The sequence below is a fragment of the Cibotium barometz genome, chromosome 36, assembly GCF_041138505.1.
Source record: "Cibotium barometz isolate CiBa-2024 chromosome 36, ASM4113850v1, whole genome shotgun sequence".
In the NCBI taxonomy this organism is placed as follows: Eukaryota; Viridiplantae; Streptophyta; class Polypodiopsida; order Cyatheales; family Cibotiaceae; genus Cibotium; species Cibotium barometz.
In genome coordinates this window covers 17,366,482-17,383,631 of record NC_141081.1, presented here as the reverse complement: position 1 = coordinate 17,383,631, position 17,150 = coordinate 17,366,482, and the positions used below count along the sequence as shown (strand labels likewise).

General features: G+C 45.8%; 1 protein-coding gene across 3 annotated transcripts in view; it reads right to left on the bottom strand.

The window, feature by feature from the left end:
* LOC147617549 (filament-like plant protein 4) overlaps positions 1-15,182 on the bottom strand; it is a 29,541-nt gene extending 14,359 nt beyond the window's left edge. The window contains exons 1-3 of one of the 3 annotated variants that reach the window (XM_086775818.1): positions 14,795-15,143; positions 14,500-14,706; positions 13,269-13,429 (exon numbers count right to left, since the gene is read on the bottom strand). In XM_086775818.1, coding sequence (XP_086631944.1) covers positions 13,269-13,379 — 111 coding nt within the window. In that variant the 5' untranslated portion in view covers positions 13,380-13,429; positions 14,500-14,706; positions 14,795-15,143. Of the gene's footprint in view, positions 1-13,268; positions 13,430-14,258; positions 14,707-14,794 lie in introns of those variants that run through there. The other 2 variants (XM_086775817.1, XM_086775816.1) reach the window with 2 other exon arrangements.
* Between the last annotated feature and the right edge of the window lie 1,968 nt (positions 15,183-17,150).

The window sequence follows — 17,150 nt, the reverse complement described above, 5'->3', positions numbered from 1 at the left end:
ATTACACCCCTTTCTTTGATGGGCTTGTGCTGCTTCTTCTGGAGCAACACATTATAGCACTGGGTTTGCCAAATGTCATAATTATGTGAGCCTTCAAGCTTTTTGATGTGAAGCAATGAAGAGCTCTCACTTGTGGTTGCCATAGCAATATGCAACCTTTGACAGAGTCAATGCCTGACTCCCTGCAAGATGTGCAAACACTGCACCAAAAGCACACAAAGTGCTCACAGTTGTTCTCCCAAAGTTTATCTCCCACTGCAGAAGCACGAATGCAACTCTCCTCCCACTGAATGTGATAAAATCACCAAAATCTGGTTGCTGCAGATTTATGACAGCACCTTAGATGTGCTTTATTCCCCTTCCAAAATATTGTACAACAGTACTAAGTGCTCACCAATGATGTACCAAATCTGTACCGGCAAGTACAGCAGCTGAAAATAAGCCTTTTCCTCACTCAAATCAATGTGCAGCCATGCCAAAACTTGTACAAAGTTGTGCTAAATCTGTACCAGCAAGTACAGTAGCAATAAATGCTCTCCTGGCTGTCCAAATGAGTGAAAATCAGACCTTGACAATCCCCACCACTGCATACAACAGTCCCGGACAGAAATTGGACAAAAGCCCCTTGACTGCAAGTGGATTACTGAGGGTTCAAGGCATAAAAGTCTTCCCTGCTGCTTTGCCAAGCTCAACAAGCACAAAATCTTGAAAAGCCCTTTGATTCAAGATCAATTTCTGATCATGAATGGTACATTAATGCAAATGAAGGCATCCAGAGTCTTCACAATGCTTCCCCCTGGCTACATATACATCCAATACATAAAAGCCCCTTGATTTACTGGCACATTGAGTGCTTGACAGGCATCAACACATTGCCCTAAGCATCAAATGCCAGTGCCTGCATGCAAATCAACCCAATTGGCACAAAAGCCCTTTGATTTGCACTCCAATTTCCTGCAATTTAGCCCCGAATGTGAGATTGCTCACATCATACAGCATGTATGAATGCCCAATGGCACAATTACATCAAAAGCCCCAAATGTTGACACCCAATTTCCTGCCAATTGACCCGGAATGTGACCAATGTCACCCAGTGTTGCCAATTGTGAGCCATTAGAACCTGTACCTGCTCAATTGATGATAATGGACATGTAAATCCCAAAATTGAAGCAAATACCTCTAAGAATTTTTGATTTCTGTTGCAGAAAAGGAGGGGGCGTCGTACTTGCTGACTCGTGTGCTGCTGCTGCTGCTGTGCAGGTACAGATGCTGCTGATTGTCAGGCATGTGAAGTTGGCGTAGATAGGCGCGCAGCAACTAGTGCAGGTTGGCGTAGACAGGCAGCGCTGATTAGGGGGGGCTGGCTACGAGCTGGCAGGTAGTGGCGACAGCAGAGTTATGGCGGGTGCAACAAGGCGGCTCATGTGCAGTAGTCGAGAGGCTGACCAGACCCGTGTAGTCGGGCTGCGCAGTTTGTGCAGTGGCTAAAGGCAGGTAGCGTAAGCTGTGCCCTGCACGCCGCGCTCGAGCTCGAGAACCATGCGAGGGCCGAGCTCGACGGCGATGACCTTCTTGGCGACCTCAAGCAGCTTGAGGGTAAGGTTACCCGTGCCGGGACCGATCTCAAGAACCACGTCCGTGCTCTTGAGGCCGGCCTTCTGGACGATGCTCTGCACGACAAGGGGGTTCTTCAGAATGTGCTGGCCCTTCGCTTTCAGGAACTAGATGCCGCCCACTCCACCTACGTGTCTTTGCGCTACGGCCGCCCTCGACTTCCTGCTCTCACCTAAGAGTGCCCAGGTGAAACACATGTAGAAAAAAAAGACTACTCTAGCCTTGGGACCAAAGCTCTGATACCAGTTGAAGGAAGAGAGTTAGGTTTCATGTGGGAGACATACACAGAGAAGAAGGGAGAGAGAGAGAGAGAGAGAGACATGTGGGGATAAGTCAACTCACAGTATGAGTGTGTGACTCCCCTATCACACATGTTTATTTGCTCTAGTACACATAGTGCACTTAGTACATTAAAAGTACTAAGTGTACTATGTACTATAAAACTTATGGGCTTGTACACACTATAAGGGTGGGCATAATGCCTTTATCCCAACAAGGGCCTCCACAAGCTTCACTGAATCAAGAAAGTCTAGAGAGCGGGGGGGACCACCTGTCTCAAATGCCACCAGACCCACTTGTGCCTCCATCACCTAAGAGGATAGGGGGGGGGGCACCCGTGAGAAGGGAACAGAAGAAGTCCGTGGCAATGGCCCGCACCTCACCAATGGATCCATCCTGGCTACGTAATATGCGGAGACCATCCCTCCGGCTATGTGGGCCTGTGATCTCAACGAAATCTCAAGTGACCATGTCCCCTGCTTGGGTCCAAAAGGAGGCTCTAGTATGGTATCTACTATCTATTCTCCACCCTCCACTCCTCGATGGAAGTAAGTTCTGTACCGATTGCACCCAACTAGGCCTCAATCCACAGGTCATCCGGGTACTCTCTTGAAGCCGTTGCAATGAGGCTAGGCTCCATCCCTCCTCTCTTGCTCTCGGAAGCTAGCCACTCTACTCTGTGCACCCTCCTGTAATAAATTGTTGATCTCTCCAAGGCTTGCGTCTAAAGCTCCTGCAACTTGTGAAAATCTAGACTCTCCCAAATCTCCTCTATCCTGCTGCAAATCTCAGAATCTTGAATGAGGCTACCTGGGATCCATGTGCTAAAATGTTTGTCTTGCCTCCATGGGTCCTCCAAGGAGAGAAAACCAGGTACATAATCGGAGAAAGTTTTGCCTTCCACAATACCAATCATGCCACCTCGTCCACAAGCCCCACTCATCCACATAAAACCGGTCTAATCTAGAAAGGTTGGGGCCTGTACTACTGTCGGATCGCGAGAAGCACATACTCGGATCGCGAGAAGCACATACTTCCGGGGCTGCTCCCGAACTCTTGTAAATGCCAAGGGTCCTATCCCCTCAAAGCCAGAATCAACTCCTCCCATGCCGAGTACTCCGTGTGCTTGAAACTGCAACCATGCCACCTCTATCGACTCTAACATGTTGAAATCACCACCCATGCACCAAAAATCAGCCTGTGGGAGGGACTGCCAAACCATACTCCAGAAAGTGGCTCTACCTGTTGCGGCATTTGGTGCGTATATGTTCAAAAAGCCCACTGTCCTCTACAATCCTGATGACCACCCACTGAGCTCTCCCAGTGATAATGGTGCCTGAATCGACCAATGCAGGTAAGAGCAACTCGTTAACAAAAATGCATACCCCACCCTGTTCCTCGGAGGGGCCAAAAAGCCTGGGACCAAAAGGTGTGACTCCTACCCTAAAGGATCTTCAGGCAACGTCAAATACGACCCTCGGAAAAATGATGCTCCTAGAGGAAGAGAATGTCAATGGACCCGCCAACTGTGAAGCTCCTCTTTGAAGATCCCGCACTTCTACAAACACTGCAGTCCTCCCAAACCTTGAATGTTCCATGAGACAATATGCATAACTAAAGAGCGATGGGAGGCGAAACTGTCCAAACTGCCCTCCACTTGAAGAACCTCAGGCATGGGTTTCGATGGAGAAAAATCACTCTCTGTTGTGGGGGTACGCCGCACCAAATGGGCACGAATCCTACCCTCCATGTGAAGCCACTCTGTTCGGGCCCTGGAATATGCATACTCTGGGCTCCATCTGTCACAATGAAGGTATCTCAAGGAGAGATGGTGAGGTGCTGCCACCGAAACATGAAGAAATACAAAGAGAAGCACCTCCAAGCTGGAGGACACCATCTCCCCTCCTGGGTCCTTGTGGCAAAGCCACCCACCTCCATCTGTGCCAATGGCTAGAAGTAAGTGAGCACGTCAGTGATACGCAAATCATGCAGATGATGTGAGAACTCTATTTCCTAGCCATGAATAGCGACAACAGACACCGACGCTGCTCCAATCCGTCTTTGGTACTGCACTCAGAGGGAAGGAGAAGATCATCATGCCACTTTTTGGGGTGGAAGGCCTGGAGTGATGCAAAACCACACATATACAAATGGGGGCCACCATTTTCTCGAAGATGCCGGCTCCCTCAACGGGGAGGCATCGGATGAAGCTATAATCAATTGGTTGTCCGAGAACTCGGGGAGGTGGGGGCGCCGCTTGGCAAATCTGGAGGGAAAGCACGCACTGGAGAGACAACGATGGTCATTGCTCTGGCTCTAAGAAACCATGAGACATGAGAGAAATCATGCATAGTCCAACTGTTCAGTGTGTCACATGCGGAAGCTCCAAGCTTCTTTCAGCCCTAAACACCTTCCTGGAACACGCTGATGCAAAACACAAGCAAAAGATGGAGTGAAGAGAGAGAGATAGCTGAGTTTCAGCAAATTAGTACCAAAAGGTAAATGCTCTTGGCAAGCCCTAGGCTGCCCCATGAAAAGGTGGTAACGCCTATCTAGTTCCTAGTCTATGACCTAACACCCAAATAGGTGAAAGATCCATCACAATGAACTGTGCGCCGCCTTCTGTAGGCTTGGGAAGCATATATGGACTAGCCGACCTGCTGTCGGCCAGCAGTTGAAGGACCTATCAAGAGGCTGCCGGCAGCAAGATAATAATTCATGACAGCCACTTCCCTGCCAATATCAGCTACAGTAGCTCCTGAATCTGGTTCTAAATCTGATTTTTATGTGTTGCCCTCCAGGGATTAGCATGTACATGTCATGCACATGACAAGGTGACTTCAACTTTATGGAAACATCAAAGATCTTCTTCAAAATGGATAATGGGCCAAAGCTTCGGAAAGAGAGCTTGGGACAACGCTTCCCCACTTGCTTTAACCGTTGATGATTCCGAGAAATACCCAATCCCCCTCTTTGTAGTTGACATGTCTTCTAGACTCATTGGCTTGCCTGGTGTAGGCTTCTTGTGCTTATGTCTGACCATCTATTGGTGGATGAAATGCACTGTAGTCCACATAAACATGCGGTCGTATCTTTCTTTTGGATGAACTTTTGTCCCAGCTTGCCCTCCAATGCCTTGGACAAGTAGCCGGGGAACTTACTAGAAGGTATTGCCCCTGGGACCAACTCAATCCGATGATCCTCAGGATGAATGGGTGGGAGCTTGGGCAGGAGGTCATTCCTCAACCTAATGTCCTGATTTGTTGTTTACTGCTCGTCAGGCCTAGATATGAGAAATGAGTGGAATGCTCCTATCCCTGCAAATCATAAAACGTTCAGGAAAACCTTCAACAATAGTGCAAGAGTCCTGTCTCCAATTAGGAATGGGCGCAAACTCCCTAGACCACTAGATGCCAAGAAGCATGTAAAACCCCAAGAGAGGTGAAACAATGAAGTCTCGTTGGAGTATAGCCTTTTGAACTTGGAACTCAAACTGCTGAGTTTGTTGAGTGATATGCATGTGGACTCTGGAGACCAAGTGCAAACCCGCCCACAAGAAAATGGTATGGCACTAAGGTACAACCCGTCTTAGCGGCCAATTGTGGAGAGATGGCATCCTCAGAGCCACCCATGTCAAAGAGGACAATGAACAGTTATCCCTTTGTTGTGCCATAGGGATGGATCAAAGCTTTCTTCTACCCCGCACCATCTCCCTCCTCCTTACCATCAAATACCACTGGAGGCACTAGATTCAAAGTGGGCAAAAGCTGAACGGCAATAGAGAGATGGTTCCTTGGCAGCCTTCTCAGCCTGCCACTTGGTACAATCCTTCTTACTATGCCCCTCATGATGACAAAAAAAACATCAGGTCTCTGCTTGATACTGCTTTTGCTCTTCTGGCTAGAGATAACCTCCTATAATGCCCTCCTTGGCTTTCTCCTGAGGCGTTTTCTTAGGTTTTGAACCTTTGTTCTATTGGTCACTTAAGTTGCTCGAAGAATCTTTCTTATTGTCCCTATTATCCTTGTTCTTCTATGCTCCCTTACCCTACTGAGATGATGACTACTGAGAATCTTGTTCTTCTATGCTCCCTTACCCTACTGAGATGATGAGTGCTGAGAATCTTCCTTATTGTCCTTGTTATCCTTGTTCTTATGTGCTCCCTTACCCTATTGAGATGTCCTTATTATCCTTGTTCTTCTGTGCTCCCTTACCCTATTGAGATGATGACTACTGCTGCTGTGTTGGGATTTGGAGCTTGACTGGTCTTGCATGGGCTTGCCTCCATTCAACATTATCACCTGATTCTGTGCTAGAGTCAAAGCCCGATCATAAGATTAGACTCGAAATTCCGTACGATAAACCTGATGTTAGTATCCAACCCCCTTGAGGAACTGCTTCAACTTTTTTTCCTCGAATTTCCCACTATGTATGACCTTGTTGCAGTATGTAGCACAGGTGACCCAATTTGGAAGAATCAATAAAACTCGTCCTCAAGATTGGTCATGTATTGGGGTGGAGGAATTTGGTTTTGAGGTCAGATAGAAAGGTGTCCCATGCATAATTCAGTGTCCCTTTTGGCTGGATCTACATGAAGACTCGACCAATGCTGCCACTAGGTAACGGCCTCCCCAATGAGATGTGGTGCCGCCACGTGGACTTTGTCTCGAGTATCTAAAATCTTAGACAATGGAAAATATGTTACAAACTGATGAATAAACTGAGTAATTGCAGAAAGGTCACAGTTACCATCATACTTACTAAAGTTAGATTGAGCATAGATGTTGGATGGGTTGGAGGTGGTAAAGGAACTGTAACAAGGTTCCATTTTGGGAAGTGTCGCTATCAAACTGGCCTGTAAGATTGCCTGTGTCTGCTGATGCTGGAGTTGCATGGCTTCTCGATCCACCTTGTGTTGATGCTCCAGAGCCGCGAGTTCTACATGGTGCCGCTCTTCTTCAATCTTGCATTTGGCTTCCTCGGCCTCCTATTCCTCAACAAGTTCTCGATGTCTTTGTTACTCCATCAAGAGGAGCATACATTCAAAATTCCGTGCGACCTTGCTCTTTAGGCTTTTTTGCCTCTTTTGCTTGTTGAAGTTGTAACTTCAGTAGTCTGTTTTGCTCCATCAGCCCTTGGATGAAATCTGTGGAAGCTTTGTTTCTTCTTTAGTGGTGTCTTCTTGGACACTTTCTTTGGTGTTCTCTCCTTTGAAGCTTTCTTCTTCTCCTAACATAGTGGACAGCTGGGGTTTTTCCCGACCTGAGTTTTACCATCCACGAGATGCTTTCTTTCACTTTAGGCAGCCAAGATGGGTCACGATCAAAAGCTCTGATATCAATGTAGCATGCAACTGGTATGATCGTATAACACACAACAAGGCCTTCTTTATACCTTCATGTTTGAGTGAGTTAAAGCAATCCACTTTAATTCTTGAACATGGAGATAGAGCTATACAGATAGAAGATGGAGAGTCAACACCAGATAAGTCCCAACTACCCACTTAAGGGTCCCCTCCTGCAAGCAAGAGTATTTACTTTTATTGCTTTGGAGAACTTCTTTACAATGCAGACATTACAAGAAACTTACTTGACGATGGCTGTCTGTGGAATGGCAAACGCAAGGACAAGGTAGACCAAACATCAACTAAACCATCAAACAATCAGAGGACAACTTAGAAGCCACTTCGGGAGCCGATGTGCACACCTAGATCTGCTGAGAGGATGCGAGACTGATGGCTGAATGCTGAAGGTAACTTTTTGGCTAACCTTGGACTGAAGCACATGAAGGTGCTATGCTGAAAATATGTATGCACAAGTCAAAAGACTCAAGCACACATTGAAATTGCTTCGTTTCATTGCTGAATGTTGTAAGAATGAGATGATTTATCAATGGGACTGAGGGGCTTCTAATATATGACCACCTACAGCAAGTCGGCTAGGACAGATACTGTCGGCCTATCGATAATGCCCACGACACGCTACAAATAGACATGTATGTGATCACTTTTTCACACGTGTTGCGGGCCTTTGTCTATTGGCTGCCAAGCCTCCCCTATGCTAGCCATGCTATGCAAACTTCAAAGGGCTGGTCCTTTTGTGGCTCTTGGGCATATGCCCTATGGGAACCCACTCATGACTAGCCCCAAGGTTAGTGTAAGGCTTTGCTTGCTATATGCATCTATCCTAAGATGACCTACATGCTTTGTTCTCCAAGTAGGTTAAGTGGCACATACCGACACCTAAGGCTTCAGATGTGACCTATGTAGCTCGTGCCTAACATGTCCTTGGACTAGGGCTCACAATGGGGTCACAACATAAATCCCTAAAAAGGTTATACTGATGTACAAATGTAGCAAAGAGCACCTCAGTGCATGGCTGCATGTGACAGACACTGCTTTTCACGTCTTTAATAAGTTAAAGGTTGCTTTGACAACACTCTAGTAATGGCAATCACAGATCTAAATCTTCCTTTTGAGGTCATGATTGATGCTTCTAACATTGCAACTGGTGTAGTTCTCATGCAACAAGGCCAAGCCATCGCCTTTGACAGTCATAAGCATTCAGCAATTCAATCACGTTATCCAATGTATGATAATTTGTTCATGCTTATCGTGCCTGGAAACATTATCTTTTAGGAGTAGATTCTGGTGTGAAGATAGATCATCATTCTCTAAAGTATACTTTCACTCAACCGGTTATGAATGCAAGACACGAAAGATTGGCGGAGTACTTGGCAAACTTACATATGACTATTGACTATGTTCTTGGTCTTTCTAATGTGGTTGTCGATGCTCTAAGCAGAATGCCTCACGCTTTAGCAATGACAATTTCAACAATTCAAATTGACATTCGAGCAACTTTTAAAGATCAATATGCAAATAATCGAGACTTCGCAAATGCTTTTCACATGATTACGACTCCGCAATCTAGTCCTTCTGATTTGAAGATTTATGCAGCTTATTCTCTCATGGATGGATTACATTATTATCAAGATCACATATGTCTCTCATAAAGCAAGTATGTGTACACTTTTGCTCAAGGAACATGAGTTTCGTTATGCGGCCCATCCTAGTATCAACAAATCTTATAGATTACTAATAGCTTCCTATTATTGGCCACAAATGAAGATGTTATCAAGTTCGTTATAGCATGTTTTTCTTGTCACAGCAAATGAAGGGTAATAGACAAGTTCCAACCGATCTTTTTCAATCACTTCGCATGCCGAATGAATGATGGAAAAGTTTAAGTATCGATTTCATTACTTCTTTACCTTGCTCTTCGAAAGGTAATACACAAATAATGGTGGTGGTAGACAGATTGTCCAAAAGGACACATTTTATACCATGCAAGAAGACAGCTCAAGCTCCATATATGCCTCCCTTGTTTCTTCAGTATGTTTTCAAGATACATGGATTACCAAAGTCCATTATGTCAAATCGAGATCCTAAGTTTACAAGACATTTTTTAGCTTCACTTTTCAAGTCACTTGACACAAATTTTCTATTTTGCTCAACAGACCATCCACATACTCATGGACAAAGCAAAAGGATTAATCCTCACACAATATATTCAATCTCGCTTAGCATCTTGGAAAGATTACTTACCATTGGTGGAATTTGCTTATAACAATTCTCATCGTACAACAATTGGTATAAGTCCTTTTCAGGCCGCTTATGGTCATACACCACTTGTGACATCCAAATTTGTGCTTCAACATAAGGTGGCATTAGCAGATCAGATAGTTTAAAGAATGTGATTCGAGATCAGATGATTCAAGTTCTAGAACAGTATCAACGAACAGTTAACAAGCATCGCTGACATGATGAATTTCCAAGTGATACGGTTCTTTTGTTCCTAGCTCCTCATCGGTATAAGACATTGAAATCAATTTTTTTGAAGTTACGGCCACGTTACTATGGTCCTTTTTGGTTTTAAGAAGGATTATCCTTTAAGTTATAAGTTGGATTTACCACCTTCATGGAAAAAAATCCATCCTACTTTCCACATATCATGGATCAAGAAATTTGTTGAAGATTCGACTAGACCAAATGTTCCAATTTATATTCCATAAGTTGTTGAAGTTGAACACATGATTTTGATTCCAAGGAAGATTCTTGATGTTTGACAAAAAGAAACCTAATAGAAGATTCTTACAAAATTCTCAGTACAATGGAAAGATTTAGATGATTCCAATTCAGCTTGGCAAAGTGATGAAGATCATCAACAGTACCCAAAATTACTTCAAGAGATCTTTCAACGATAACAATCACTTATATAAACTTGATCTTATTTTAAGTATAAAGGAATGTCATGATTTGTGACTAATCTCTTCTCTAATCCTCAACACACGAACAAGTTTCGTCCAAGATCGGAGCATCCTAGACAACATCCTCACTTTTCGGGAGGCAACCACTTTGGCCAAATTGAGGCGGCAAGATCTTATTGTTCTCCCCCTTTGGATTTTGAGAAAGCCTATGACAAGATAGACGGAGGCTTTTTGGAGGGGACAATGACCCGAATGGGATTCCCTAAGGAGTGGGTCCGAGGGGTTTCTAGGCTTTACTCGTCTTCACACAGCCAGGTTCTCATTCAAGGAGCCAAAGGCGAGACATTTCCGCTTTCTCGCTCGGTCCAACAGGGCTGTCCACTGGCACCTTATTTTGTTTGTTGCCAAGGCCATGAGTAGTTTTCTCTCCGCTCACAAGACAAGGCTCCAAGGACTGCATCTTCGCATCCACGAGCACAAGGAGTTGCTTGATTCAGAGTTTGCCGACGACACAAGAGCGTACCTTTCTGGAGATGAGGGGAACCTCCAAAGATTGGCTAAGACGATAGAGATCTTATGCCATGCATCTAGAGCGTTCATCAACTAGCACAAGTTGTGTGGATTCTGGGCTGGCTCATTGCCCGCCCGACTTGGAGTCCAATTGAGGCGTTTCAGTGGATCTTGAGTGGCACTCCAATTCGTTATCTTGGATGCCAAGTGGGTATCAATATCTCCCCGGAACAATAGCTAGCCCCTCTTCTTCTGAGCATTCGAAAGAATGCTGTTATACTAGAGTTCAGCCACGCTCTACTTAGCCAAGTCGTGGTGGCGAACGAGGTTCCTCACCACCATGTGGGACATCACCTCCTGTTGGGCCTTCTCCCGAGCTTGCATCGGTCAGGTTCAACAATTGATCTGCAACTTTCTTTGGACTGGCAATGATGGGAGGCTTGCCCGGGCCAAGGTGGCCTAGAAAGTGATCATTCAACTGCAATGCACTAGGGACCTAGGCATCATCAACCCCTCCTTTCAGAGCCGTGCTCTTTTCGGCAAGTTAATAGTTCGTGGCCTTCTTCCGGGTGGCGAGCCCTAGAGGGACTTCCTCCTGGCTAGGATCTCTACCCGCACCCTGGTTTTGGGAGGCTATTGGTCCTAGAGTACAAGATGGATCTTCACTTTCAACAGTCTGCTCCAATTGCATCGAAGGAACATCTTTGACAGCCTCTGATCTAGAACCCATGGACCGTTTGCCCTGGTGGGGTGGTCAAATGTTGGGGGCTCACCCACGCGTATCATGGGGAGCTTTGAGTATAGGTCCCGCTTGGTCACTTGGAGATTGGTCACGCTTGGAGATTGGCTTATTTCAAACAACTCCCCCCCAAGGCCCAGGAGAGGAGCCTCACGGGATACGAGTAAGGACAAACTTAGTCTCAAACATTGATTTTTCCACCCCCCCAAAGTGGCTGACCCCGATCCCAAACACTCCCCCTCCCTTTAATGGTTGGGAGTGTTCACCAAGCATGACATATCTTTGGTCGTCCATGGCACTGATGAGAGCTCCACCTTACTCACCTTCTCTATTGGACCTCATGGCAAACTTGAGAGAGCAAAGCTCCCTATAGTGGATTTCAGTGGATGCACCTTGGAGAAGGTGAGGGTGATTGGTTTCCATGCGCATGAGTGGCACATAGACCCTCCACCGGCCAAGGTGGCAAGAGAGAGATTTTGGCGTTTGTGGCTTTGGGAGGGTCATCCTCACACGCGACTCCAATGGACCGGAGGGAGTGGACATGGCACGATCCAGATGACAGGTAGGAGACTCCTGGTACCCCCTTGTTTGCCTACACACGGCTCGACCGCAAAATTCATATGCCAAAGGTTGAGGGCACTCTTAACAACAACAGGACAAAGGCAATCTCAAGGCCTCCCCCCTCAGTTTCTCCCAGATTTCTGGAAGAGGATGCTGGACAATTTTCGGCCGTGAAAGATCACTCTCTTTCTACGGCAGCTATCACATTGGAGCCTGGCAGTCGGCACTTGGCACTTGGCTGGCCAGCAGCCTGTTCGAGGTGTGGCCATCCTCAGGAATCCCAACGACATTGTCTTTGGGATTGCCCGAATGCTCAGTAGGTTTGACATCAGATTCTCCTCATCTTCACTATGGACTGGACCCCCTCCCGCATAGTTACCTGGGGCACAGTTGCTTGGGCCACTAAGGCCGAGGAGGGTGGGGGACTTGCCCTTCAGGTCTCTCATCTTCATGTTTCTATAGTGCCAATCCCAGCTCCATCCACTAGTCATTGGGTCCAAGTTCTAGCTAGAGATGGGAGATTTGCAACAGTATTGTTGCTTGGCACATTTGGAGAGCTCGATGCAACAAGGCCATCGAGGGCACCCTCACCCCACCAACGGAGTCCATCCAGAGCATCTGGTTTGATATCATTCATACCCTCCGTGGAGTGGGGGAAGCTTCAAGGTGGCTTTGACCCCATGCGGAAGCACCGTGAGGCCTTCCTAAGGATTTGGTGCCACAGTCCCTTTCTCACTAATAGTGGTGGTGAGCCCACTTGGCACTGTAGACCACCTATGTGGTTGTTCTCCCCTCCCCCCATTGTATGAGATAACCTTCTCCTCCTAGAGCGGCCAGCCGGAGGAGGAGAACATCCTCCCCTTTTTTCTGTTTCTTGATTCTTGCCCCCCTTTGTGGAGCTAAGTTTGTACTTAGCCATTATGGCTGTTTTTCATGGTAACTAATAGAAGGATCTCTTTCCCGGGGGGGGGGGGGGGGGGGGGGGGGGGGGGAACCCACCCCCAAAAAAAACAAAAAAAAAAAAAGAAGCTAAAACTAAAACTAAAACTTTAAGGAAGAGTCTTGCAAAAACAGTGTTTGAAGTTTGATGATAATAAGCATTAGCAAATGATGAGCCTTTTTGGCAGCCAAATAGAATCATCCTAGGATTTTTTTCAACCATAAAAATCATGAGAATGAGAAGCATACCCCATGTCAGTATGGTGTGCAAGTACCTAACCTCATTGAGGTGCAAATACAGTCATACAATGAAGCAACAGTTTTATACTACCACCTTGATAGAGATTTTTGCACATACTTGATCATCAAGATGCCTTGTAGAATGAAATTGTGTTGACTCAAAAGACTCATTTGAAGCTATAATTTTCTCTGATGACTTTTTCCTCCAAGGCCAACTTCTCTTGTCCATCTTTCACCAACTGATAGGCTGAAGCAGTTAGTGAGTCCTGTATGGGAGACCTGCCAGTATAGATTTAATCAAACTATAACCATTGAATTCACAAGCTAAGCTCGTAACTCAATTTGCAAAAATAAAATGAAATTTGTCTCTGTACAATCTCTTTTTATGCATGGGAGTGCATGTTTCTCTGTCCAGAACGTCTATGTTTGACTTTTGATTCACTAGCTGAAGCCCTTTTCTCAAAAAAGGTTGGCTGCTAAGTATTCAACCAGTAGAAGCAGCAGAAATCTAACCGTCTGATTCATAACACAATTTTGTGGACCTTTCAGTAGACAAAAGAAACACTCGCAATACTGTGTAAGGAGCATGTTTAAAAGTCATGAGAAGAATGCAATGATGATGAGCACTTCTCCTAGTTACCAGGCTGCTGAGATGTAGACCCTGGACTTAACCCTCATGCATGCGTATCCCGTGTGTGTGTGGAGTGGGTTTTTTTTGGGGGGATCGCCAGGGGGCGGGGGGGGGGGGGGGGGGGGGGGGGGGGAGGTGCACGCGAGCTTTCTAAATGTGCCTGCCTGCTTGCATGCCACTGGCATTCTGAAGCCTGTCAGAAGCTGGATCTAAACCGCAAAGAAGGGTTTCTATTTCTACCGCAAGTAGTGGGGGAATCAAACTTTAAGCAGCATTTCAAATACATGTGACGGCTCTACAAATTCATGTACCCAGAATTCAGAATCAATTCCAAGCAGAACACAGCTGAAATCTCATGTTCAACATTGCTCTGTGATCCGCTTACACTTTCCTTCTAATCCACGAGGGAGTTTACCAGTGAAGGCACGAAATTAGCTGTTTGAAATCTAAATGTCGATCAGTTTGCCAAAACCATACCTGACAAAATTGTTTTTTTGCTTAACAGCAACCAGTCAAAGTGAGCATCGCAGCTCTAAAATCAGGGGGAAACAATTCTATTTTGTGAAGATTTAAAATTCTGTGCAGGTGGGGCCAGAGGGAATTTGTAGAGGCGAATAATGGATGTCAATACACTAGTGACAATTAGCAGAGGCAGGCATTTTGTAACAAATGGTTTTCACAAATTCGAGTAGCTAAAGACATTAGCTCAGCGGCTCACCCCAGACATAAAATCCTATCTCTATTCGCGGATCCCTGAGAAGCTGTGATATTCTGTGGTGGTCTACCCTCAAGCCCATCAGCAATCTGGCCCATTATTACAAGCTGGCTCAGACTTGAGCTTTTGTAATGCCTGGGCCACCATCAACAAGAAAGCAATTCCTCAAATGGCATTTCATAAACAGTGGACGAGAGAGACGCATTAGCCCTGTTGGAAAGAGAAAAGGGCTCCAATGAACAACCAACGATCAAATGCACACACAAAGCGCATTGTAGACTGGAGGAAAACTGCGCACCTGATGGGCTCAAATCATACGCTTTTGGATTTGGTCGTTGCTGAGATGAGCCAAGATCACAGAATGAATTGGGAGGAGCAGAAGTGAGTGGGGTGTGTGCGTGTGTGTGAGAGACAGAGAGAGAGAGACTGCGCGCAATATGGGCAGGGCAGGGGAAGAGGGTAGATCCAGTAACTACTAACAGCAGTACTTACTACCGGTAGTAGTGATGTGGGGGGGTTCCTGAGTTTTGAAGCTTGGAGCTCTGGTGATGGCTTGCTTTCGTGGCGATGGCGCGGTAGGTTGGTAATGCGTTGTGCGCACGAAATAGACAAAGAGGCAGGGAGATGGTGGGCTCTGCCAGGAAAAGAGGCGTTTTGTGTGCACTTTCCTGCTGATCCTGGTCGCCGGGGCCTGGGTGAGGAGGAATGGGAATATAATAATAATAATAATAAACCTAGTTAGTGTGTGTGGAACTTGGGGGGTTGAAGATGAACGGAAAACGGGGAGGGGCGCAGAGAGACGAACCGAGCATGTAATGCCACTTTAGCATTTATCTGTCTACATGTGGCCGTTTGCATTGATATTTACAGTAGTCGTACACTGCCTTTTCCCACCCAACATTTTGTCACACAAACATGCACGGTCATTTCTTCTTCGGCATAGCGAATTGCAATGTATATCAGCTCAACACAAACAATTTTTCGTCAAGCTTTTCTCTATATTTTATCCTTTTTTTAAAGAAAGGATACTTTATTATTAATATGATTTAATTACAAAAAAAAGTGGGCTGTCGCCTGTGAACTACAGGCTAAGTACTGAGGAGTTGTCGCTTAGCACAATCCAGCAGCTCGAAGCTAAAGGGTCCAGTTGCATGCCCAATAGTTCAAACTCTTTGGAGAGGAACAAGAAAGTGGCTAGAAACTCGGGGCACATTGCACCAGTTTACATGGAGACACGCTCTTCTTGGGGACTCCAAACTTCTTAATCCGGTATTAGTAAGCATTTGGCCTTGGGTCAAGTACACAATTTATATATTATCTTAAGGAAGAGTTTCACAATAGTTCACTCTTTGGAGAGGAACAAGAAAGTGGCTAGAAAGTCAGGGCACATAGCACCAGTTTACATGGAAACACGCTCTTCTTGGGGACTCCAAACTTCTTAATCTGGTATTAGTAAGCATTTGGCCTTGGGTCAAGTACACAATTTATATATTACCTTAAGAGTTTCACAAAGCTATGAGGTGGCACAAATTTGGAGGTTTGGGAAGAGGAGGAGGAGGTTCGAGGAGGTTGGGGAAACTTGGGGTAATTTTTGAATTTTAGAACTTAGAGACGTGTTGAGCACGGGTGGGCAGACTATATCTCTTAAAGATAACAATGCCTTGAGGTGCACGTTTGTAATTTTTGGGAGCATCATGTGGGCAGCAGCCTAGGTGTGAGCATGATGCTCACGCTTCAATTTCAAAATGCACACCCACTCTATGACGTCACATCATCGGCCTCAGTGGTCCCCAATCCCTATTACGCTTCACTATGGATGCTTCAAACTGCTCCAGTGCTTTCCATCGGCCTCAGGCATCTCTCCTGCGCTTCACTGTCCTTACTCCAACATGCTCGCATCACCACATGCGTATACATCCCTCATAGGTGTATAACTCCTACACTAGCTTCACATCAACATACATTCCTCGTTAGGTGTCCGCGCTATGACTTTTTAATCCCTCATAAGCGTACAACGCCTACACTAGCTTCACATCAACGTACATCCCATCAGGTGTCCAAGCTACACATGTGAGACAGGTGGGTGTATATACTAGACGGCTTGCCACCGGATTTCAATCGGAACGTTTGGAGCGATGAACTTTGGCACACGATAGAAGTCATTCACATGCTGGCTCTCGAGGGCCAGTTGTGGGTGACTGCGTTGGGCATAACCTCCTCAAGCCAAGCTCCCTAAGTTCGTCTTCTAGACATAGGGTGCTTCCATCTTCTCAATATACTCCCACATAGATGCCATCATTTCATTTGGCCTCAACCCTTTCAAGGCCACTGGTATGTATTCTGGTTATGTTTACAAAGAGTGTATACTTCTTCCATAGTAAATAATGTGTGTGTCTCTGTGGTAGCTATGTAAGATATCATGGTTTACAGTTCTCCTTCCAATGGCCTCCCTTTCTTGGCCAAGGGTAGTTGCTCCATCCCCTTCCTTTGCTTTGTCGATTGCTCTGATCACCTTGGGCCTCTTCATCATCTCAGTGCGCTTCCCTTCAACATCGACATTGAGCCAAAGAATGGTCGTGATGATCGCCCTTCTTAGATTAAGATAGCTCAGAAATCTAAGGAAGATGAGAGTTCTCATAGTTTAGGTAGAGGTT